At 39.9% G+C, this 26,091-nt stretch overlaps 2 protein-coding genes across 4 annotated transcripts; one reads left to right on the top strand and one right to left on the bottom strand.

The window, feature by feature from the left end:
* Window positions 1-1,718: 1,718 nt before the first annotated feature.
* Window positions 1,719-11,412, bottom strand: dlst (dihydrolipoamide S-succinyltransferase). The gene is made up of 15 exons (XM_085256776.1): window positions 11,254-11,412; window positions 10,467-10,500; window positions 10,342-10,384; window positions 10,038-10,099; window positions 9,683-9,757; window positions 9,544-9,599; window positions 9,131-9,239; window positions 8,866-9,036; window positions 8,621-8,706; window positions 8,404-8,501; window positions 6,275-6,405; window positions 5,800-5,873; window positions 5,628-5,711; window positions 5,203-5,370; window positions 1,719-2,428 (listed from the first exon to the last, which is right to left on the bottom strand). Exons 1-15 carry the CDS (start codon window positions 11,314-11,316, stop codon window positions 2,294-2,296), a joined length of 1,389 nt encoding a protein of 462 aa, XP_085112902.1. The 5' UTR covers window positions 11,317-11,412; the 3' UTR covers window positions 1,719-2,293.
* A 3,878-nt stretch (window positions 11,413-15,290) lies between these two features.
* On the top strand, window positions 15,291-24,355 carry prox2 (prospero homeobox 2). 3 transcript variants are annotated; one of them, XM_085257081.1, is made up of 6 exons: window positions 15,291-15,440; window positions 16,892-18,494; window positions 20,241-20,354; window positions 21,715-21,909; window positions 23,594-23,701; window positions 24,198-24,355. In XM_085257081.1, exons 2-6 carry the CDS (start codon window positions 16,950-16,952, stop codon window positions 24,222-24,224), a joined length of 1,989 nt encoding a protein of 662 aa, XP_085113207.1. In that variant the 5' UTR covers window positions 15,291-15,440; window positions 16,892-16,949; the 3' UTR covers window positions 24,225-24,355. The 3 variants fall into 3 exon arrangements, with proteins under 3 accessions (XP_085113207.1, XP_085113206.1, XP_085113205.1); XM_085257080.1 differs by having other exon boundaries at window positions 23,594-23,783; window positions 24,198-24,353; XM_085257079.1 differs by having other exon boundaries at window positions 23,594-24,353.
* The last annotated feature ends 1,736 nt before the right edge of the window (window positions 24,356-26,091 follow it).

The raw sequence follows: 26,091 nt of genomic DNA, 5'->3' as shown, positions 1-26,091 counted from the left end.
TGAGATTAGATTTGCAGCAGTATGACTCAAAATGTACAGGTATTGACATGGATACCTACACTCTCTGATCACTTTGTTGGGTAAGCCTGTTAAAACTGCACATTAGCCCAAACATTAAACCGATAAGCCAATCACGTGGCAGCAATTCAGTGCTTTTAGGCATGAAGACGTGGTCAAGTTCAAACCAAGCATCAGAATGGGAAAATAAAGGTGGGTTAAGTGACTTTGAACATGGTGCAGTTATTGGTGACACGGGGGCTAGTTTGAGTATCCACAGTGGCCTCCACAGTTACCAGATCTCAGTCCAATAGATCACATTTATGATGTAGTGGAATGAAAGACTTGTGTCATGGGTGTGCAGCCAATGAATATGCAGCAGCCCTGTGATGTTATCGTGGCAGTATGGACCAAAGTCTCTGGGAAATGTTTCCAGCATCTTGCTGAATCTATGTCATGGGGAATTAAGCCAGTTCTTAAGTTGAAAGGTGGTTCAACCCATTCTTAGCAAGTTGTACCTAATAAAGTGGCCAGTGAGTGTATGTTCAGAAACTAGGATAAACAAGTTATTTACAACAGATGGTATCGCCCCCACATGAGTCACATGAAGTGCAACTTGATCTCAAATGGGTCAGAAATTTAAAACTACTCTGCATTTTTCCTCTAGCCGGTGCCTTTAGGGGTCAACACAGCAGCTCATTCTCTTCTGTCACACAAGTCCTTCTCATGTGCTCCTCCACTGCATCAATGAATCTTCTCTCTGGTCTCTCCTCCTACTGCCTGGCAGCTCCAACTTCAAAATCCTTTGCCAACATCTCCCACTTTCTTTTAGTAGAATTACAACTGGATTCTTAAAAAGTTCACATTAAATCAACAAAACACATTAAGAGCTTGAGATGTCTTCAGAAAAATAACTGCAGTTATTCAGGATTCTTTCTGCCTGGATACATGCATACATTTTGCATGTCCACAGTCCAAGATGGCAGCAGCATGTCTCCTTGTTGAATGTCTGCTTTGAATTTTTGGGGTATTTTTTTTTTTTACTATCTTAAATGGATTTTAGTTTTTTCTAACAAGCTTTTTATTGATTGTCATTTTAACTGACTTTTTTTGTTTTTGAATTTTATTTATTTTATTTTATTTGTATTCTTTCACTTATGTGTGATGTTGCTGCCTGTGTTTGAATAATTTCTGTAACTGTGAGACATCTGCTGCTGCCTATCTTGGCCAGGTCTCCCTTGAAAAAGAGGTTTTTAATCTCAATGGGATCTTCCTGGTTAAATAAAGGTTAATAAAATAAAAAATACACAATGTGCCATTACAAAGGAACACTACTGTCATAACTCAAAGCAGTGTGTCAGCATGGCGCTTTGGCCTACAGACCTTTGTGCGTACTAAGGCAGGTCACGGGTAATTTGTAAGTAAGGCCGCCTTCAAGCTAACAATGAATCAGACATCTGGCATTTCTGACCAAAACCTATGCAAAGCAATCGGTTCTGAAGCACTTGCAGCCATGTTTTCTGGTGTAAATTGCAGTGGACATTTCAAACATTTTTCTCTCTGCAACCATCCACTGGGCTGGATTACATCCCATATTTTTGTCATTCATGTTACAAAGCAACATATCCACCCCTCATTTGAAACACGTCAATCAGCTACTTTCTAAGCCATCTATTCCTTGTGGTTAATCTGGAAGGAATAAAACAAACCCAGACAAGGACTACAGTCGAGTAATTCAGCTTTTATTGTTTAAAATGTTTTTTTTTCTTAAATAGTTTTTCTTACACAGCAAAACGAGACGGTTTTTTTTTATTCTGAGCAGGTGGCGTAAATTCTCTGAGGACTTCATCACTTTGGAGATTTTAGAACAGCTTTTCTTGGTTTCTAGCCCAATATGTGCTCTTTGTTTTTCTCTCTGCTAAAACAATAAAATTAATCTATGGAGTTTTAACTGTGTCTGCCATTCGTCTCACAATAAGTTGAAAATCTTTCAGTCCTATGTAGAAAACGACATATGGCGCACATCAGTATGACAATTTTCTTTCTTTTTTTGATCTATAGACCAGCACCAGAAACCCCAGACCCCAACAATTCTCCACAGCAGCACAAAACCCTTTATCACTGCTAGTTTTGCAAATGTCCATTGCACAACCCAAGTGTTGTCTTCTTTTTTTCCCCCTGTAGTTAACCAATACAACAACACATTACAAAATTACATGTAGTAATGTTCGTCAGATGAGTACAGCCACTATTTGTGTGGGTGGTTTGTTTGTTTGGGCCTGGAGTTCACAGAGGTTTACATGTCAAGGAGCAGCACCCTGGGGTCCTCCACCACGGACTTGATCTTGCGCAGGAAAGTGACAGCCTCTCTTCCATCAATCAGCCGATGATCGTACGTCAGGGCAACATACATCATTGGACGGATTTCCACCTACAAGACACAACCAAACGATAATGATGAAGAAAGTGAAGACTTAACTTAACTTACTTGATAATATTGTACATAAAAATTTGTTTAATAAAAAAGAGAGAGGAGTCATAATGATATACACTGATCAGGTACAGCATTATGACCAATCACAGGTGACGTGAATAACACTGATTATCTCTTCAGCATGGCACCTGTTAAGCTGTGATATATTAGTGAGCAAGTAAACATTGTGTCCTCAAAGTTGATGTGTTAGAAGCAGGAAAATTGTGATGCCTTGACAACACAGAATCTCCAAAACTGCAGCTCTGGTGGGGTATCCCCGGTCTGCAGTGGTCACTATCAATCAAAAGTGATACAAGGAGGGAATAGTGGTGAATCAGCGATCAGGGTCATGGGCTGCCAAGTCTCACTGATGCACATGAGAAACGAAGGCTGGCCTGTTTGGGCAGACGAGCTGTCTGTGTAGGTTCTCAGTCATCCAGGTCATGGTAAGCGCTTAAAGAAGTTCAGCAAACTTCTTTTTAACTTTTTAAAATGAAAAACCAAAAGCCAGAGAGGCCCAGGTACTAAACCCTAGTGGGGGTCGTCTCTTAGGAGGTGGTTGTTGACCCACTATAAATCATGTGAGCCAAAGTGTTAAAAAAAAGGTGTGGGTTATACCACCGAAGGTTTCAGGTGAAACCACTATCAGACCTTGCCCCACCCCATCATGTGGCCTATTGAGGTCACCTAACGCAAGATGTGAATGGGGTTTGAGGACCGTGGGAAGGGATCTCAAGAGCACACTTTAGATGGCTGGCAGTTGGTGTTGTTACCCACCACCTCTTTTCGGTGACAGCCATTTACAGTGGACGTAGATGGCGTCTTTTACCGAATGTGTCTTCTCGGGTCCAAAATGTGAACAGCGGCATCCTCGAGAGTAGGGCTGCACGATTTTGCATAAAATGAGAATCACGATTTTTTGGCTTAGAATTGAGATCACGATTCTCTCACGATTTTTTTCTCCAATATAAATATTTATTGCACTTATTAACTGCACATCAACTTCGTAACAGTTGAGACTGAACATAAAAACTGTCACTTTCTCGTCATCCCTGACGTGCTCTCCGTTGGTTTTCCCTGCTAATTTTAGCATCACACAGCACAGCTTCTGCATCACGTGGTATAAGGCTCCGCCCTTGTCATTTGTTGAGCAGGAAGAGTGAGCGCTTGTTTTCATGCAGATTACATCCCGGATCAAAAAGCGGTACAATCGTCGTCTTTTTGAAATGAGATCGCACATAAGTATGAATCGAGATCGCGATTTTCTAACGATTAATCGTGCAGTCCTACTCGAGAGCGACCTTTACTCTTTTTGACGTTGAGCTTGTTGCAATCGCAGTTTGTTGAATATGGGGCTGCATAGCTGGAGACCATCAAGGTGCCCATGCTGACCTCTGTTAACAACATAAGAGCGCCAACAGTGGGCATGTGACCCTCAGAACTGGACCACAGAGCAATGGAAAAAGGTGGCCTGGTTGCTTATCCTGTGAAAACACCTGACAACAGCATGCACTATGGGAACTGGCAGAGGCAGTGTGATGCTTTGGACAATTTTCTGCTGGAAACCTTGGGTCCTGTCATACATGTGGATGTTACTTTGACACATTCCACCTATCTAAACATTGCTCCAGACCATGTTCAGCCTTTCATTGAAACAGTCATCCCTGATGGCTGCGGCCTGTTTCAGCAGGATAACGCACCCTGCCACGGAGCAAAAATGGATTCCCCAGATCTCAAGTCAATCGTGCATGTGTGAGACATCCTGGACAAACAAGTCAGACCCATGGAGGCCCCATCTGACAACTTACAGGACTTAAAGTTGCTGATATCTAGGTGCCAGACACTTTGGAGAAGGGTATAGTGGAGTCCATGCCTCAAAGGATGAGGGCTGTTCTGGCAGCAAAAGGGGTGCCAACACAAAATTAGGCAGGTGGTCATAATGTTATGCCCGATCAGTGTCACTCTACTGTACATGTGAAAAAAAAAACAAAAACAAAACAATGGACAGTCTTCATAATGTGAATCATTCCTATTTCCCACTTTTCTAATGTATTTACATTCTCATATTTGTATGTTTCAAAACTATATTTGAGTTTTGGCAGTAAAACACCAAAAACATTTATAAATGTTATAAATGTAGAACAGGTGGGATCCTTTTTCCAACTTAAGGTTTCAGGTTTCTGAGCATCACCATCTCAGTCGATCTCACCTGGACCCACAACACAAATGCCCTGGTAAAGGCGGACCAGCAGCAGCTGCACTTCCTCCTTGTCCTGAGGAAGAATAACCTGGACCAGAAGCTGCTGCTGGCCCTCTACTATTCCTCAGTGGCTCTCCTGCTGGCTGGGTGTTTGGTAAGCAGGGGGCACGACTGAGAACAGGAAGTCTGTACAAAGGGTAATTAAACCCCCCCCCCCCAGGCCACTCTATACTCAGACCGTGGAGCACCATATTATTCAGCAGATAACTACTGACACAATGTGTATGCACTACAGTGATTTTTATGTACCGGTATATAAAAAAAAAACTATTGTTTGTACATATTAAGTTAAATGTGAAGTTTCTCCCCAGACAAGTTGGAGACCAATGCATGTTAGTGAGATATGTGCACAAAGGTTAAACCTGATTCATAAATAAACCAAGCTGTACCCTTTCAAAGAGATTTATCAGCACATTTTCATTAAATAGTGATTCTGTCATGCATGATTCTTTTTAATAATGAGAGCACAAACCTTTCCACCGACTGCAACGGGTCTGTCAAAGATGCCATGCATGCCTAATATAGCAGACTGCGGTGGGTTGATTATAGGGGTGCCGAACAGAGACCCAAACACGCCACCATTGCTGATGGTGAAAGTTCCTCCATCCATGTCCTCGACAGCCAGCTCATTCTTACGGGCCTAAGAACGCATAATTTATATAATGAGGAAACGCATGGATAGAAACTCTTTACCAACAAGGATTTAAGTAAGTAAGTAAAATTTATTTATATAGCGCTTTTCACAGATAAAAATCACAAAGTGCTTTACAACACAGAAAATGGGAATATAAAAACAATATAACAGTAAATAAAACAATGTAAAACAATAAAACTTTAGAAAAGAAACAGAAAAAAGGAACAAACTATAACAAAATTTTTAATGTTTCACAATCTTACCTTTTCTCCCAACAAATTGATGGCATTCTCGATATCAGCAAAGTTCATTCCCTCGACATTTCGTATTACAGGAACCACCAAACCCTGAAAGAAAAAGTCACGTGAGTCAGATTTCAGAAACGAGCCATCAAGCACTCACAATGAGCTCGACCATAAAATTCACTCGTCTTACCTTTGGTGTAGCCACAGCCACACTGATATCAACATAGTCCCTGTACACAATCTCTTTGGTTGTGTCATCAATTACTGGAAACACAAAACAAGAAAGACTTACTGAAAATCTACATGCAGATTTAAATTATGAATCTCCACTACTACATGCAACCAAAAGTTCCCTTTCTTATGTACCATTTTCACTTACATGCAAGTAAAAACTCATGGCAAGAAAAACCCACAGACAATTATAGATAGGGCAGAAATATAGACCACCCATGTTTCACTGAGGTCTATCTAAATAGGTCAGGGTGGTCTAGGAGCAGTAAATAAGTTAGAGTCGGTTTTGTGGTTGGGCAATGAAAGATACTGAAACTTAAATCTTTTTCTTCACCGCACATACTTGCTATGACTTGATACCAAACATGCAAAGCAGTGGTGCGAAACTGATACCACCAAGTAAGGGTTCTCATTCTTTTGAGGTTGATCTATACCGGCATTAACAGCAGGTTGGTCAGAAAGAGCGTAGGCAGCAGCCTTCACAAATGCAGACATGAAGCCCAACTTCATGTTATGCTTTTTCAGGAAAGCATCTTTGTAAGTCTTCCTCATCTCTGTGATGTTGCTGTGGAAAAAAACAAAAAAATCATCAACTTGGGGATTAAGCAGAGTTCAAGCCTACAGACACTGGATTTGATGGAATCCAAAAAAGGAGGGAATTCTAACTGGTGCAGTCTAACAAGATCTCAGTATTTGAATATATATATTCACATTAAATATGAATGAAAAGATGTAAAATATTTATAAAAAACTTGATTTCTTTAAAAACAAAAAGGTGGTGCATAACCAAAAATATAATGTAATGGCCATATATATATATATATATATATATATATATATTCTACTTAGAAATGCCATCATTTCTATGGTATTACAATCCCTGATTGACTTGATTAGTAGTAGTTTTAGTTTTTTTAGTAGTTTTATTTTTTTAAGTTAATGGTTTTCTGAGGATTTCACTAGTATTTAGCAGCAGACAATCCATGACTCATGCTAGTAAGGCACGAAATTATTCCTGCTGACTAATTTACAAAGTGATAAAAAAAGAAGAAAAACACTACCTGACTAGTCTAACAGTAAAAACAAACTCCAAACTTGAGCACATTTAAAAGGAACATGAATAAACATTGTCTGTACAAATTTAGCATAAGATTTTAAAGGCCATTTAAACGACATGGTTTTATACAATATAATTTAAATAGCTAGCTTGTTTAGTGTGGCTCATGTTGGCCATTCTAGCACCAGCAGAGTTATGAATTTTGAAGGATAGCGTCTACGTGTCTGTGCAGACCACGTTTGAGGATTCTTCTGGTTAAGTGGTTATAGCTCAGTTAACGCTGACAGAGTTCAGTTAGTAGATCAAAATACTGCAGAACTACTCTGGTTGTCTTGGTCTAACTTGACTGTGTCTAAATTCCTGAGACACAGAGAGAGCTGTGCCAGGCAGCATCTTTGAACCAATGGTTAGCAAGCTTTGAGCTACAATTTAATAAAGTATGACAACCTATTTCTCATGCTGACAAACAAGAGCAGCGTTTAATTGTCCGTTGTGCAAGTTTCTACTACAAAGTGCACCACTATTGTATTTATTTAAGAGTTTTAAGTACTGTATCTTCTGAAGTTTAACACATGGCTTTTTGATGGCTATAAAAGAATGTTGGCTCTGATAGTAGTGAAAAAAAAAAAGAAAAAAGCTTTGGGCCTGCTAATTGTTTCACTATTGGTCATTTTTCCTCTTGTATCTCTTAATTGTTTGTTTTCCTGTATCTAACCCTGTTGAAGCTCTAGGGTTTCGCCGCTAACGTAATTAGCCCCTCCCAAGACACAGACTCTCCGAGAAAGGAGAGAAGAAGCGATAAAAATCTTCACTTTCTAGAGCCTGTAAATCTTATTGGGCTGTCATAAAAGCCCATATCGGTTGAGGCAGCTCTTCCACTCAGAGCGCAGGTCTCTGTGGGCCCCTGCAGATGCTCCAGCCTCCTGTTCTGACTAGCTCCTTCGGCTCCAGATGAGCCCTAGCCTGGGAAGTCTTCCTCCAGACCGTCGATGTCAATCTAATTAGGATACATAGAAAACCCTGAATAGCTGAAAGCTGACACCACACATTTGCGGGGAAAAGAAATCCTCAAAGTGTCCTCTTCAGCACAGGGGGCAAGTGCAGACAATAACATTTCCTTGTAAATTAATAAAACCTGTTTTAACAATTCTTATCTTTGTTTTAGATGGAATTACGACCAAATATTTACATTCCAGTGTTTAAGAGGATATTGGGTTTCAAAAAGCTTTTCCTGCTGGACAGATTCCAATCTATAACCATTTGTGAAAGTGTTGCTTTGGCTTTTAACGGTGATACAGTATGTATACTACATACACAAAATACCACAAACAAATACACGTTTGCACAGTTGCAGAGTTTGGCTCATAAACTTTGCAAAGTCTGTCGTTTTTTTCTTTAGAAATTTCCATTTGTGTGTGTTCATGTAACAAGGAACACTTCACATTGATTATCTAAAATAGCACAGAGCGTTTAATAATGTAGGTCAGTTAATTTCGAATTTCCTACCTCATGTCGACCTCATTAAACGTAGTCAACATAGCGCAGGTGTTTTGGGCTTCCTTCAGTCTCTGGGCAATTCTCAGTCTCATGCGGTTCATCTTAACCTAAAAAAAAACACAAATACACACAGAATTATGTTGCATATTTTTCATCTCTACACTACTTCAAATCAAACAACTCTGAAATTTTCAAATACACCTAAATGTCATGTTTTGCACTTTACCCTGCTCTCTGTCCTGGCTGCTTTGGCCCCTCCCTCTGCTTGTGCCACTGGTGCAGTTGGAGCAGGGGTGGGCTTGATGGCTGAAACTGTGAGAATTGATGAGGCAAAAGGACATCAGTATACAGTCTACAACTGCTGAAAGAGCACCAAACAACGTTTAATCAAGTAAGCTGGAGGTCAAGAACGCAGCTGTCAAGCAAAACAGTTCTCACATGACACAGACCGTCTGTCTGATGGCAACTAACCTGGTTTGCTGTCCAGAGCATGTGCTGGCACAGGTGGCACAGGGGGCATGGCTGTGGGAATTGGGCCCACGGATGAAGGGGGAGGGGGTGGAGGGGCAGCAGAAGGCGGTGGAGGGGCTGCAGCAGCTGGAGCTTCGGCTTTTGGAGTTTCTGCAGCTTTAGGAGCACCAGCTAAAAGATGGAGATATGAACAGTTATGACAACCCAGTCTTTAGAGTGTGTTTAATCAATTAAAAAAAAAAAATTTTTACAAAAATCCACAGACCTCCTTTTCGAAGCTTAAAAAGTGGAGTTCCTCCTTCAACCTTCCCTCCATCTGGGACCAAAAGCTCCTCGATCACTCCAGAGGCAGGAGAGGGAACCTGCACTGATGTCTAATAACATGGAAAAGCAGTAAAAATGCTTAAAATATATAAAGAAATACACAAAGTTCCAGGATATTAACCCAATATCACACAGTCTACCTTTGCGAGGTGAACCGTGCCAAATTAAAACATGTGAAATTAAGAATTAATGTATTTAAAAACCACCTTTTGATTGCAATCTTACATTTTTGTATTGAATAGGTAAATACAAAACAGATTGTAAAGTTAGGAAATATATCCTAGCCCTCAAAGTCCAACAACCACCAGCAGTAAAAAAACATATTGAATTAGTTTAACATTTATTTAGTTTTACCTTATCGGTCTCAATTTCACACACCACCTCATCCTCAGAGACAGTGTCTCCAACAGCTGTAAGGAGAAAACATTGTAACAATCTTGCCAATGTCTATAGTAGAAACAATGAGTTTATGTTTAGGAATTAAAAGCATTACCTTTCTCCCACCTCACATCCCCCTCTGTGACAGATTCCGCAAATGCCGGGGTCTTAACTGTGACAACTTCATCTCCTGAAGGGCAAAGACGAGTAAAAGGACATTCATTTCAATGTATTGTGAAAGTGCTTTAGTGACAGTTAGACAAGAGTAAAAATGAAACATTAAAATATGTTAATGCTGAGGCGCCAGTTTAGATCACTGGGTTGACCAGATAACCTATAAGCCCAAGTTTCGACTTCCCTTGAAGACATTTACTGCGCGTCTTCCCCCGTTTTCTGTCCACAGCTCCCCTGTCCACTGTTCTAATATGTTAAATGCTAAACAGCCCTCACAAAATCAAGTTAATACTTACTGTAGGCTACAGATGTTCTGAAGTACTGAATTTGGAAGACACTGGATCGGGGATTATGTTTTCTAAACATAAAAGGGAGGAAGAAAAAAAAAAACAATCAGACAAGAAACATATGCATGAAGCATGCAGTGTTTATTGAATAATTAAAAAAAAAAAGTAAAGAGACACTGATAAATGGAATTTATATTAAACTTTACCAGCTAAGAATAGAATAACACTCAGCTCATTATCACATATTTCTTGTAAAAGTGTCCTCATATTCTGACTGTAGCTCAGACAGTCTCTAGAGAGTGTATGCACTTACACATTGTTGCTGTTGATGATGACAGAGTTGCTAGCTGACAGAGCTGTTCGAGGAATGACAAGATAACCATGTAAAGAACTTCTCTAGAGAAGGGATGAACATGTTTGACCAGTAAGTATACATACCTGCTGCAGCCCGACGAGCTAACACATTATTCCCCTGTAAAAAGACAAAGTCAATCATTACAAAACATCTGCAACCTTTGGAAATGCACAAATATCCACCATCAAGTTAAACAGTACCCACAGTTTTAATTTTAAATAAATTGTTTTGGAGAAAGCTGGCGGTCAAAAGTCACTTCCACACACTGACGTAAGATGACCTTTGACATGATCAATAAAATGAAGTGAACGACAGCTGGACCGAGTGTTCAGCATGGGGATTCTTGGCTGCATTAACGCTTAATTATTTACTACTAATCCCACTAACAACCTGACAGTCTATATTAACTGGACCTGTCTTGATTAACTGAAAGTTTTTTAACATAGCCACAGAAAGCTACACTACCAGACTCTTACTTTTCTGACATGACCTCGGAAAAATGACAGCTAGCTATGTTATCCATACAATTAGCTTACAGCTAGCATATTCTGTGGAAATCATTTTTAATGATTTTGCATGAACATAGATCAACTACTCTCTGCCTAAACCACAAGCCTCCTACACGTATGTCAAAAGGCAAAATCAAACACATCCAGAAGGTACGGTTTCCAACTTTAAGCTGCAGCAAGTACTTGTGAGCGGAAGTGTCATACTGTCCTTGGCTTACAATGTTACGGCCTCTCCTTGGCCTATAGCAACTAGCCGGCTAATGCTAACGTTAGCTCTGGTAGAGATGAACGGAAGAGATTGCCGCAGGATACAATTCCCTTGTGAATGGCAAAGACAACATTTTATGAGGTTGCGGCCTACCTGGCGGATGGCAGAGAGGGATCGGCCAAAATTCCTGGTGAGACACCGGGAATGGGAAAACATGGTACGTGTGTGTGTGTGTGACAGCAGCCCGTCAGTGGAAGGGAAACTCCGGTCACACAGACCAGCTAAGCTAGGCACGCGCAACAACTGAGGAAGTACTATGGGATAAACCAACTGCTCCTACTGGAGGGGGAGTAGGGGAGTCCATACTGCCCCCCCGAGCCTTTACTCCCCCAACTGTGTACGCACAGTACACCCATGAATACACCCGCAGGCAGCCAACAAGTATCAACGTAAACGCGGAAATAGTAATATAGAACTGAATAAATTAAGGTAAGGTACAGATAATTTAGGGTTTCACCTGACAAAGCTTATCTTGGTGAGCTTTAAAAAAACGTAATGAGATAATTATTTTTTTGGTTAAATATTTAAATCTGTAGTTAACCTAAAATATTAAACTTTTTCACTGTTCTTCTCCTGTTTTCTTCTTTATCCTCAAGATTTTAACGACGTTTAGATTTAAAGACAAATGTGGTAATTTATTTAGTAAAAATAAAAAATTAAGAGGTTGAGGCTTATGTTCATTTATAAAGGCCTGCATCATGTTTGACATCTATTTGCCACAGTTTTAGTTTACTTGTAACAGATTCACCGTCGTTTTAGGCCCATTCTGTTTGAAAAAAGCTTTCAGTGGAGTTTCTTTTTTTTGGCATTACATGGGTGACTAGTCAGTGATTAAACTCACAGTGACTGTAGTGTGACTTGCAGTAGTAACTGCATAAGAGTTTATGTGATACCAGGTTTTCAATAGTCTGATATCATGGCCAAAATAAGTTACAATAAGAATATTGATGCAGTATGTATAAAAATGGAAACAAACGAGAATTTAAAGCCCATCAGTCAAATTATTGACTATGATTATTTATTAATTTGACACCTAAAATGTGAGTATATGTACTTAAAGTGAGTGTATAACTATGTACACAATGTTATCATAAGATCAATATTTTATTTTTAACTGTCATGTTTACCATTAAACAGCAGTATAGCATAACTGCCTTCTCCAAATGACACATTAAAATAATATGTTAACCGTATATTAAAAATATACAGTTATGTAGTTATCAGATTACGGCAAACTCTGGGGTTGAATTTAGGTCCCCAGTGTCAGAGCTTTGCACTGTCAACTTTTTTTTATCTCTATCTGAACATTATTTCAAAGGATTTATGAAAGTATTTGCATTTTTCACTGCATTGTTTGACATGCAAACAGATATAACTGAAGCATCCATGTTATTTAAAGAAAAAAAAGGAATCAAAATGACCTAATTTAATAAACATAATTGATTAAATTAGAATCAACATAATTGATTAAATTAGAATATAATTATTAAGTTGCATTAAATTTTCTTCACATAGAACTTATCTTATTCTTACAGATGATGATATATGTGAGGATGCTAGGTGAAAAGGTAAGTATCGTCAAGCTTGAAAATGCTTGTAATTTGCGATGCTTCACTGGCATATCTGAAGGTAGGTGGAAAGCAACATGGATAGACCCGTGTTTCCTTTATGTTGGCTAGATACTCTCTGTACCTTTTCTGAGATGATCAGCAGCTGTAGCAGAAGCCCATCAGGCTCAGTCGATTCAAAAAGACCCTAAACTTCACCTCCTGTAGCCAAAAACGTGGCGAGATTCTACTAAAGCCTCAAATTCAACACATTCAATATAATATCAATACAGAGTCTTTGCAGCAAACTAATTGTCAAAACCCTTAGATTTATTTCAGTGAAGGTAAGTAAACTCAATTACTGCAATGGACAAAACCATTGAAGTACTTTTTAATCTTCCAGCCTTCGTCTTCTAGTGCTCCTCACAACACTTCCTCTCTAGAGATTTCTTCTGAAATGAGACAGTTTTACATATCAGTGCATAATCAAAAAACATCTGGCCCTTATCAGGTCTCAAAATTAGGTAAACACAGCCTCAGATGAACAACAAAGCATTTCTTTTTAGACTGTGTTATTATTTATTTGACAAAAAATTCAGCTAAAATGCAAAAGTAGCATGTGAAAAGCTAAGTACATCCTTACTGCATGCATTCAGTTAGCATCTAGGTGTGACTAACCAAATGCAAAGGTTATGAGGTCATTTCCAAACAATCTGAAGTTCATCCATTCTGCAGTGAGAAAGAGTGTTTCCAAGTGGAAAACGCTGAAGATACCCACTTATCTTTCCCAAGGTTATTTTGTGCAAAGGTCAGAGAAACTGCAAATAACCCAAGAGCTACATTTCAGATACTACAGCCCTCAGTTAGCATGCTAAATGTTAAAATTAATGGCGTAAAAAACACTGAACAAGGCCTCTTTTCTTTAAAAAGAACATGACAGATTGTCTCAGGTTTCCAAAACTGCATTTGAACAAACCACAAGACGTAATAGAAAATGATTACCCATTATGTCTACCAAAGGGGTTCAACAAGTTTATGAATGATGGGATATAGTGATGTTTGATGCTTTCCTCTACGGCATAGTGTTACTAGATCTGACTGCTCCATAACTGCACTTTACCAAAACCTCTTCTTTTATATAGGTGCTCACACTTGCTGATGATCAATTAATCAAATGCATTTGATAAGCAGCACCGGCTGCTACTTACCCAGTTAATTCCTGTGGAAGCAATAAGGCTTTTCACACACTGCCTCTGTATTTTGCCTTAATTTGTGTCAGATAAATAATGACGTGGTCTAATATGTCATTTGTCATTGACCTGAGGTTGTACTTATCTGACGAGCACCAGATGTTTTTTTTTTTTCATTATATCCTGATATCTTAGAGCTGAAAGAGGTTGTGCCTCCCTTGTACTATGCGCTGTGATCACATACAGTCTGTGTGCCATATCTTGACCGATCCTGTCAATGCAACACGAAAATAAGAAAATGAAGTAGTCTACTCAATTAACCAGCACTGATTCTTAAAACTTACCTTTAGGCCCTGTTACTTTCATAGCAGGAGTAAGCTGGCTTCTAATATTGCTCCGTGAGTGTGAAAGTTTCTCTGAGCAAATTCATTCCTTGACAGCTGGTAAAGAAATGTCCCTGCACAGTCATCATCCTCTGCTTTCTTCACAAGCTCATCGGGTAGGTGATCCACTTTAAAAAAAAAATAGAAAAATCAGACTACGTCTGGGTCTTTAAACTTGCCACAACCTGCACTGTAATTAAACATAATGATGAAATAAAACATTTGGATGTAAAGGGTGGGGGTGTTGTGTAACCAGCTCAAGTGCTTTCACTGCACATCACTACTACTACTACTAATAATAATAATATTAATAACACAGATACCAAACAACAAACACTTTGATTTTAGAATGAAAAAAATCTGATATTTTTAGGGGAAAATGTATTTCATTTTTTATGAACGCTAACACTGGAGCAGTGTCTCATCATCATCTGCTAAGCTGTGATGCTCAGACCTGCCCTGCTATAGGTGTTGCAGAGTACTGTAAACAAAAGAAGTCCGTTCTGCTCGGCAAACTATACAATAACAACATTTCTATATTACCTAAAGTACTTTTTCTTCTCTTCTGTTTTGAATTATGTTCTGTAATGAAAAACGTTTTTAAATCAGTACAAAAAGGGCAAAAATGAAAGCATACTGACCTGTAATAGGCCAATAAAGGCCACTTATTCATACATCGAGCTTGTTTGGATATATGTCTGAACACTTTAAAGTTATGAATATAAGTGCAACACTATCACAGTTTGGCAAACAATATTGTGACATAACACCACCTAAAAATATTCAAGTAGTGAAACAAAGTGAAAGACTGACTTCAAAAATATCAACATCTTAAATATGTGTGCACAAACCACACAAAAAGAACGATGTTTTACTCAGAGGGCATCGCTGCTGTTAAACTTGAAAATAAATGTTTCCTCAACGCCACGAAACAGTATTTTAAAAGCATAAAGAGAAGTGAAAACTACACAACATTACTGCTGTGGTTCCTCCTTTGCAGGGCCTTTTTTTTTGAGTGGGGTTGACTGGACTATCTTTGCTTTCATGTGGCCACGCCCCAGCTCAGTTTCCTTCTCATCGCATCGACTCTCCTGCACTCTCCTATCCAACTCACAGTCTGCGCAGGCCAGCAGCTCGACACCAGCGACGCAGCGCAACAGGTAAGGTCCCATCACCGCCGCTCACTCCGTCTGCGAACCGTGGTTTAGCTGCACTACCCTACAAGTGTGAAAACGCATGCCTGCAGCTCACTTTTCTTCAAGTTTAGTGGGGTTTTTAAAAAAAATAATTTAATAAGCTTAATAATAGTCACTCTTTCACACACATTACAGCTAATAAATGCGTGTTTTATGGTTTTAATATTGAAGGTCTTGATCGACTAATTGAGTGTTTATTTATTGTCTAGAGAATGTTTCACGAGTGTTTTCTTGTGGGTGTTATGTTTATTAAAAAGGCTATAGACAACCCGTCAGTACTCTAATCTGTTATAGATTTATCTAAATGAATTTGAAATTTTAAAATGAATCTAAACTGCAAGTGCATGCTCCTTTTTTACGCAGTGCGCATTAGCGAAATTACAATTTGCCCAGCAAGCAGTTGGACTGCAGCTACATTATATTGCAGAAGCTGTAAAAAATTGTTGCGAGTAAAGGAAATACAGAAATTACTCCTAAGATTTTTTTTAGTGTAATTTTTATTTTTATTTATTCATTTATGTATTTATTTAATTTGCCACACTGTAGTGAACACATATAAAAACCAAGAAACAGACACAGGTGGGACTTCCTGACTTGAACATTTAAAGTTCAACCTGCTCTCCTTGAAACCATCAATTTGGTTTTTATCCCTATTCACATTTTTTTAAATTGATTTGATTAATTTGTGTATTTTATGACAAAACGTGGCTAAAGCCAGTCTCCACCCCATGAGCTTTTTTGTTTTCACCGGCACTGATGATCTTTGTTATTACTTAGAGTGAAATCAGAAGGAGAAAGACATTTTCAGAGTAGTTTCTCTTGTGAATAATGTATAGACAGAGCTCTTTCTTTTGCATAGCGCTTTGCTCTCATGACCTGAATGTAACCTTTCATGATTTTATCACAATTTTTTTTAACCTTTGTGTCAACCATTATTACAATCCAAAGCTGAAAGGATATAAAAGAATATGCTCCTTTATATAAGCTCAGCATTTATGGGTGTTGTTGTTGTGGTTGTTTTTTCCTTAACTGAAGATATGAAAATATCATCGGTCTCCTTGTTTTTCCGTTGGTGTGATAGTGATATAGTTGCTTTCACAATCACAATTATAATATCAAGTTTTAGACCGAATTAAAGCATTACATGTTTTGTACCTTTTCATTTATCTGCTTTCTTCACACATTTATATATTCTATTGAAAACATAAATAGATAATAGATAGATAGTCATAATTCCACAGCATTACTAGGCATGTTTAATTTCCCAGTGTCCAGAAAATAACATTTAAAAGTATTAGGTAAGTATTTTTATAAACACATAGGCTAATATAAAAAAGGTCACCCGCAGGATTTAACGACAGTAAAGAGGTGTTGTTATTATTTATAATTTATTGTCTGAATTTCTCTCTTTTCAGATTCTTGTGTATTACGTATCTTATTCATCAGTGTGTACTGTAAAGCCCAATAGAGACCATGAACCTCAGTCTTCCTGACCAAAGCATGCACAGCTCGAGCGAAGGCTGCATAGAGGACGACAAAGCTGATGTCATGCTGCCGTGCTTCCACCGAAACATGTACGATGAGCCTCTGGCCTCGTACTCAAACGGATCCATCATTTCCCAACTCCTCCGTAAGACAATCCACAGCAAGAGGGCACTAGATGAAAGCCCTTTCTACCTCTCCAGCTCTGCTGTCGCTGACTGCAGCCAGGAGGACCAGAGCAGTGTCTCCTCAAAGGACAGCACTGTCGAAGCTGCATCGCCCAGTGGTCACGCCCCTACAGGAGCCAGCCCAGAGGGAGAGCATGCAATGTCCGATCATCTGCAGGCCAAGAGGGCCAGAGTGGAGAACATTATCAGAGTCATGGTTGGCTCTCCCAACAGCAGGCAGCATGGAGACAGTGAGAGGTCTGAAAATGAGGCGAGAGACACCAGAGAGGCCAGAGAAGCTTACAGGGAGAACAAACGCAAGCAGAGGCTGCCTCAGCATCAGGAACACAGCGCCTCAGCGCAGGTGAGCAGAAAGCCTGGAAGCAGCAGCAGTGATAACTGCAACACCAAGGATGAGGAGTGCCACAAGCTGAAAGAACAGCTCCACAGCATGCAGCGTCTCCTGCGCCACCTCCAGGAAAAGTTTCTTCAAGTTTACCACCAGGAAGAAGCCGAATATGACAGAGATGAGACCGAAGTTGGTGTTGAGCGTGACATCCTGGAAGAAAGCACAGAGTCACATTACATAAGCGCTGAAGATGACTTTGAGAGGAAAAATAACAGGGTGGCTGCAGAGTGTAAGGACCGTATTAAAGTAGCCGATTATCTGGTACAGCAAAGAGAAAGTCAGAACCTACAGGAAACACTGAAGCAGGAGCTCACCAGAGCTGTTAATGATTGTGTCGACCGGGTGTTCAAGAACGTGTCCTCCAAAGGGCTCGACCTGTCCCCTAAGCAGCGCATTTGCTCGTCACCAGAGATGCAAATTAGCACAGGTGCAGAGAGGAAGAGCCAGCAAGCCAGCTCTGCCCTCGACCACTCCCAGGCGGAGGGAGTCGGGATAAAATCCCGGTCGTTAGAATACTACGAAAGCTCTGAGGCTCACAGCCCACAGGACCAGACCGAGGCGCTGTCACTGGTGGTACGGAAGCCTGCGGTGCCGCCTATGAGCTCCGTCACCCCTACAGTGAAGAGACCCTACCCTGTGCACCAGGCACCCTTTCAATTCAGCTACAGTACCCCTCTGCACGACAGCCACATCCTCGAGCATCTTCTCAAATATGGGCCGCATTCCAACTTCGGGGGTCTCCCCTGCCTGCCCCCATCTATGGACAGAACCTCCCCAGACTCAGTCGACCTGCCTTGGGAGACCATTGCTATGAGATCCAAGGTCACATCCAGCCACCTCGGCCATCACGCTCGTCCCTCCTCTCTTGGGGGGGTGACGGTCGACAACCTGTGTCTCCCTCACGTCAAGATCGAGTGTGGTGAACTGCAGGGCATGGCCGACAGAAACCCGTATATGTCTCTAAACATATCCTTTCACTCGCTAACAGCTGAGTCAGAATGGCATCTGTATCTATAAACATAATCACCTTTATGATGTTCATTTTTAACATCTAGCAATATCAAATGTATTAATTTAAGACTTCCTCTTTATCTTTTCTTTTTTCTGCACAAACAAAATTTGAAGCGAAAACCTGACTCTCGCAGCGCAGATTATGTTTGATAATTTCATATATATAGACCATATTTACCTTCTCTTTTATACAAACCCCACATATTTCAGCTTCTCCATTTGAACAATGCTCGGTTGAGGCTCATTGCAGCATGAGCAGTTCCAGTAACAAACTTCAAGGAGAATTTTTTCTTTGATCTCACTAACCCCATAGAAAATTATAGCATCTTCTTTAATCTGAGCAGAGTAATGACTTTAAGTCTAGAAAAAGACAAATAAAAAGGAATACAAGGCTTTGATAAGAATTGCCAGGAACAAAAGCCAATTTTTCAAAGGCAGAGAAAGCATCGGTTTCTGTTTCAGGAAGCGTGGTTTTTTCAGACTTGAAAAGGTGCAGGATCTATTTCTCCATCATCAGAGTGATAGGGGTGCATCTAAAAGGTCACATCTGAGTGCTGGTGGAAACCACAAGTGCTTCCAAACCATAACACTTGAGCTCTTGTCTTGAGCATTTGTTGTTGGATACCTTTGTCAGAACGTACATGATTGAAATTGAGTGTAAGATAACAGTATTTGTACCTCACAGGAACTCAAAGAAAATCAAGTTTTGGGTTTTTTTCTTATGGGAAGAAGAAAAATGGGTATTGTTTGAAAACTATATGCATTTTTCAGGTCATCAGCATGCGCGATTGATGCTATTAAAATAATGTGTATATTCATTTTTCTTTTCCTTAGACGAAAGAAATTTAATTTTGTGCTGCTCATTAACAAGTAAATAATCCTAAAAAAAACCAAACGAAAATCCCACAAGTGTTGTGATTGTCTTGTCGGGGCATTAGAGATGAATACTGTGTGGATCCTGTCAGGAGTTGCTTTATCTTTACAGTGTAAAGAGCTCTGCTTCTCTTTGAACAATACCACATAAATCTTTTATCAAACTTTCATATTTCAAAGGTAGGATTCCCTAATAAATGTGTAGTGCGGTGACCTGATAAGGAAATATTATGACCGAAGGCGAAATGGTGGACTACAGAGGAAATGATCCAGAGCACCTTTATTGCCATGGGAGGGGGGCGAAAACCTAGAAAGAAAATTTCAATTATTAATTATGAATGTGTTAATTACAGGAAATGTTGTTACATGTTAAACTGTTTACTCCTTTACGGCATTAAATTATTGTATTTTATTATTTTAAGCTGTTTAAAATCTTTTTTTTTTCATTTTTGCGGCTTTTCATGGGGTAAAAAAAAAGAAAAAACAACACGCAGCAGCATAAGCCGCCTTTAAATCGACTCAATTATATCAGAAAATCGTCTCCTTTTTTCAAAACATTTCACAACAAGCTGTCTTAACTGCCAGGCATGAAGTGCTTCACTCTCTAATTAAAAATCCCTAATCTAATTCGTAATTCTGTTTTGCCAATAAGCACATGTTAGGGTCATTATTGACTCGCTAGTTAATGCCAAGCTGTTCTTTAGTGAAATTCAATTTAGCTGAAGATTGAGGCAACACAATACTCTGGTCTCCTATCACTTTGCATGGGACTGTATGCTGTGCTGTATAGTTCTCAGTTGGGTTTTTTTCCTTAACATTAACGTGAACATCCAGGAGGGCCTCACCCCGAGTCATCTGAAGAAGGCGAAGCTCATGTTCTTCTACACCCGCTACCCCAGCTCCAACGTGCTGAAAACCTTCTTCCCTGATGTCAAGGTAATTTTTCTTATATGTACACGTACACAAATATGTTAACATGTCGAACAGTTTATGGAAGGTTTGCCCTGTGTTTAACTTCCTGGTATCTACTTGTCAGTGTGTGTTTGGGGCAGAAACAATCAGCAGTGTGTTGGAGGAGAGAAACAAAAACGCAGAGGGCTTAAAAAACAAAGGCACTGAGCTGCTAGTATGTCCTGGGGGCAGAGGGAGATACGGGGGTATTCTCTCTTTAAAAAAAGCCACTCCAGTCAGCAAATGGACTGACAAAGGACTCTGTAGGCAAGGCACTGCTATTGAGTGTCAACAGAGAGTTGGTATTAAGAGACTTATGCGGTAGCAACCAGGCTGTGGTGAGCTCGTCCTAAACACAACATCCTGTGTGCTCTGGCTTCAGTCTCATGTCATCTTTTTGTTCTTTCTCTTGTTTCCTTCTTTGTGTTAGCATTTTTAATTTAGCCTCTACGCTCCTCTTCTTCCATCTTTTTACCTCACAAACTAATACTCACTGCCTTTCCTTGCTTCCTCTCAACTTTCTCTCCCATCTCCTCTCCTATTTTGTCTCCTGGATCTGTGAGCCAGTGCGGGCCCCATGCCTCTCTATCTGCTCTGACCCCTGGGGTCAGGGGGGAGGATGCTGTCGCTGCAGCCCTGCAAACGTCTCCTCCTTGCTTACAATCCTGTGGTGGGAAGTGGCACTGAACAAAAGAGCGCCTAATCCCAATGTCTGATTCCATCCTATCAGCCCGAGTCAATGAGAGGGAAGCTTCCTTCTGCTCTTATGCCGCCGCTTTCTCACCCACCACACCAGAGAGAAGAAGCGTCTTTGATGCCTGCCCAGCCCTTAGGCATTTTTTTTCTGTCTTTCTGGATGACAAGATAGAAAAACAAGACTAATGTCAAGACTGAGTTTAGAAACACAGAGCCCCGACAGATGTTTTTTCATCCCGGACATCGGTGGGAAAAGATTGGAGCAATTAATGTTCCGTCTAGTGATAGACCATTAGGTGACATTTTGCCCTACAGGTACTAAATTAATTTTTTTAGTCAATAATGGAAATGGCTGCTAATGCCAAAACACCAGACCTTTTTAATTAAAAAGCATCAAGATTCGTTATTGAGTTCTGTAATTGAATTCTGAAATAATATATTCCATTTCAAGAAATCTGCATTTATTTGTCTGCTCAAGCAAGGAGGACAAAGGTCAGAGTTAGCAACAAAACAGCCACTTTCCCCTGAGCTACTCTCATTGGCTGGAGCATTTCTTCTCAGCTTGCAGCTTCAGTCGCAGGGCAGTCTCTTGCTGTGAACTTGGTCTAATTTACATTATGTCAAACAAGTCTTTTCTCTCCACCTCCAGTTTAATCGCTGCATCACCTCTCAGCTGATCAAGTGGTTCAGTAACTTCAGGGAGTTCTACTACATCCAGATGGAGAAGTTTGCCCGCCAGGCCATCGTTGACGGCGTCACCGACATCAAAGACATCTCAGTTAGCAGGGACTCGGAGCTCTTCCGGGCACTGAACATGCACTACAATAAAGCCAACGACTTTCACGTAAGTGTCACCTGTTAGTCACCGACCTTTTGTTTTCCAGTTTGCATTGTTTGACAAATCTTGCTGATGCTTTCGCTGAGGAGGTATTTTAGTCAAAAGAAGCAGCGCTCTCGTCCTGTGAACGCGCACGTCTGTGTTATTGTTTACAGTCCCAGCTTTCTGCTCATCCTGACTAAAATGCAATCAGAGGATTGAAAGTAAAACTGTGTCAGCAGTGTTTCCGAAACTTCTATTATAAGGGGTTCCAAAACATTGTAGGAGCGCAGATGCTAGGCTTAAAACAAAAACGTATTAGTGTTGACAGTCTAACAAACTGTTCAGGTTATCGCTTACTGGGATGCTGGAATAGGCATTTTCTTGATGTTGCGCAGTTGTTTCCAGAAACTCCAAGAGGATATCGTACAAGGCCAAGAAACACTTGAAATGACTTCTTCTGAACTTCTTCTGTGACGAATGTATCTACCTAACCTCATTTGTGATTTTAGAGGTATTAGCTGATTTTTATTTTACTTTTCGTCAAGCTAGACGTTCCCCTTGTTTACAGAGTAGGCTGAGATAACTAGTTGCTGCTTGTAGCCTTGTTATTGTAATTACAGATGTAAGGGTAATACAAATCTCACCAAACTCATCACTAAAATGTGTATTTCCCAGTATGTCAAGCAATTCATTTAAAGTGCCAGGGCTGACTCATTGTTTACCAACTATTATTAGTAACCATGTCGGACCTCCAACATGTGGCTGCAGTCATGTATGTCTGTGTGCTGACCTGTGTGTCACACTGCACCTGTGGCTGGCCAGCCTTTACAGCCATTATCTAAACTCCAGAGTGATGCTTTATCAAACTGTGGGAAGAGGAAGCCGCAAAATCCCACTAAAACAACTTGGGATTAGAGGACCAGTACGCCTGAGCGAGACAGAGATTGCTACTGATGCGGAATGCTGAGAAAGACGCTGTGGATTCCGAGGGAGAAGGCCGGTTGGTGGGAAAGGGATGAGACCGTTTTCTTTACCTTGGGACCAAGACATTCCTTTCCCAGGGATGCTTTTGTGTCAGGAGATGAGGGGAAAGAAAAATAACTTATGCCAACAACTGTTGTGCTAACCGGCCAATGGATGGGAAACAAGTGCTGCACTGCTGGATAGTTTTCCTCCCAGTATCACTTGCATCCAGCCTTTATTTGTTGGTGTGTTTTTGTGGATCCTATCAGTCCCATATTCTTGCCCCCAGCAATAACCATTCCAAATCTTTACTTATCCACAATTATCTTTATTCGTCTGAAGGTTTATACGAGCGAATTTCAGCTTCTTGCTATATTCCTATTGAAATTCATACTAATGCTTTATTTAGGTAAGCTGAGAAGAATCCCTGGGAAGAAGGCTTACCTATAATTAGTTAAGGTTCAAGAAAACACAAAAAGCTAATCAAAGAGGCCCCTAATTTAAAGTTAATTATTGAAGCATTACATTTATTGTATTTTGTGCAGAGAACAAAGAGTAGAGCTGCCTCTCATCAGTTTGAGTGTTTGAAGAGTTTGCACCGCAGTTCTTCATGCTATGTTTTTGACTTTGAGAAATCTGAAGGCAGGCGCTTTGGCACATTTGCAACACAGCTTTACACAAAGAGCATTTCTCCACTAAGTATGATTTTAACTAGACTTACTTTCACTTCCTTTTGCTCTTCCAGGTCCCTGATAGGTTTCTGGAGGTTGCTGAGATTACCTTGCACGAGTTTTACAACGCCATTTCCGCAACTAAAGATTCAGACCCGTCATGGAAAAAAGCCATATACAAGGTAATCTGTAAACTGGACAGCGACGTCCCGGAGGAGTTCAAGACGTCTTCCTACTTATAGGCTGAAGTAGCGAAATGTACAGGTGAAGGAATGGGTGATTTTTGAAATTAGTCACTTGGCAGTATTATATCATAATTTATTGTAGTGTATCTTAGTGAAGTGAACTGTAGATGAAATTTGTACCCCCACCCCGACACACGCACACACAATTTTAAGAGTTACGAATCTGTTGTCTGAAAACAACACACAGCAATGCTCTTGTGGATTTTTGTAGTGTTCACTTATATATTCTGCCTCGACACATTTAAAGAGCTTTTTGAGTTTGTAGGTGTATATAAAGTTTTACAGATGTGTATTCATTCATAGCGTAGCCTGAGCCTCTTGGAACTCATTCGATATGCTGGTATTAGTTTAGTTTTAATTCCATTTTTCTGCTTTTGTTTTGTTGTTGCTCTGCGTGTCTTGTAACTGTATATTTACTTACTCTGTGTTTCAGATTGTATGCTGTAAACTACTACCTTGACAGAAAGCATGTGAAAATAATGTGTGTGTTTTTTCATTACCACGTGTAAAGGTATGATTCTTATGTAAAGAACAATCATTTTCTGATGTTTCAGTCACAGACATTGTATTGGATGATGATGAAAATTAAAGATGCACTAAATTATAATATAAACTAGTGTGTTATGGTTTTTTTAATTTACAGTTTCCACTATATTGAGCATATTTTCATGATTTGAAGACACAAGAAGCAGCAGGTACACACTTTATTTGGGGTTGTAAATGTTTAACCCTCCTGTGAAAGCAGTATTGCCCAGTACTGAGCCCCTAAGGTGCCTCTAATCCACGTCCAACAGCCAGCTGTTAAATGCCCCACCAAACTATGCTGTTCACATTGTTCACCAGAGCCAATTCAAGTCAACTTTCTAAGGCCTGCATTCATTGTGCGGATGCGGACAACTGCCATGTCTTAAAAACAGCCACAATGCATTCCCTCCTAATGACTAATGCCCGAGGTGACCTCATATCGCAGTTGTGCCACCAAAGCAAAATTCCACAAACCCGTTGACTCTTTCTTCCAGGCATCCACTCAGACCACGCTGATCGCAAACACCACGCGCACGCACGCAGGTTGGTGATGTCACAGAAATCACAGATTGGCTACTCTCGATGCCCCGGGCTTAATATAAACACACAGCGGGGAAATAAATGCCAAATTTGCCACCTCCTTTTTGTGTCGCTTTTAACTCATTCACTGCCATTGACGTCTATAGCCGTCAATGGCAGTGAATGAGTCAATGGGTTTAACTCATTCACTGCCAATGGCTGGCAGTGAATGAGTTAATAGACAATTTTTATAATATTATTCAATATTTGCAGGTAATTACATTAGTAAAACTCTAGGAACAAGGCTGCAAAATGCATTTAAGTTTTAAAAATTTCAAAAAGAAAGGTGGACCGCAGCGTGCACAACAGCTCGAACGTGCAGGCTGAGTGTTTCTCTCCACTGCGTGAGATTCAAATGTCAGTGCCCAAAACCAAACATTTAATTGGAAAACCTGTTAGGCACCCAAGCACCAATTACATCAGAAATGATAACATTAAGGAAATTAAAACATTAGTTGGATTGGTTGATGACAAAGACTGGAGACAATAAACCTCACTAATCTTTTAATAGACATTTCTTTTCAATTAGATCAGTCTTCTTCAGCAAATTGATTTACATTCTCAACTCAATTAAAATGCTTCCGACTGGACCAAAGTGCTTTGCTCAAATTAATTTATTGTGTGACATTTTCTGAACAAGACTTGGTAACCTCTGAAATAATGAAAGAAAACAAAGAAAATACCTTCAGTTGTTTAACTGCCTCCGGCTGACGAGGCCTCAACTTAAACGGCGCGATATGAAATTATGTTCTGTATTAGAGAATCTCAGATAAAACGCCGCGCTGTGTAATGAAGATGAAATGGAAAGTAAAAGGCACGGGGACGTGATAAAATGAAAAGAAAAACACTGGCTAAGCAGATGCTTTTTGTTTGGATTAAACCTCGTGGAAATTCTCGACAATGTGATTTTTGTTTTCAGTACAAAGAAAAATCAGAGCCAATCGCTCAGTTCCTAGAAATAGAGCAATGTATTTACAGAAGGGTAACAGCATCATCTAGTGATTGTCTGCTGTATCGCACATACATCTCAGCTTTGACCCAAACTTGACTGATTCAACTCCGACGGAGTAAGTTGAATACTTTTAAGTGTATATTGTATGCAAATATGTTTTCACATTTCAACCAATTGCTACAATTCTTTATAAATTTAAGTTTCTGCATATATAATGTTTAATTCTATTAAATATCGAGCATCAGACTGCGTCATGCACACTATTCTCCAC

The sequence above is a fragment of the Mchenga conophoros genome, linkage group LG19 (assembly GCF_057382185.1).
Source record: "Mchenga conophoros isolate Kocher_MC1m ecotype Shallow Benthic linkage group LG19, M_conophoros_male_GT1.1, whole genome shotgun sequence".
Lineage (NCBI taxonomy): Eukaryota > Metazoa > Chordata > Actinopteri > Cichliformes > Cichlidae > Mchenga > Mchenga conophoros.
Note: the sequence above shows the minus strand (reverse complement) of the source record. Positions and strands in the feature narration are given on the sequence as shown.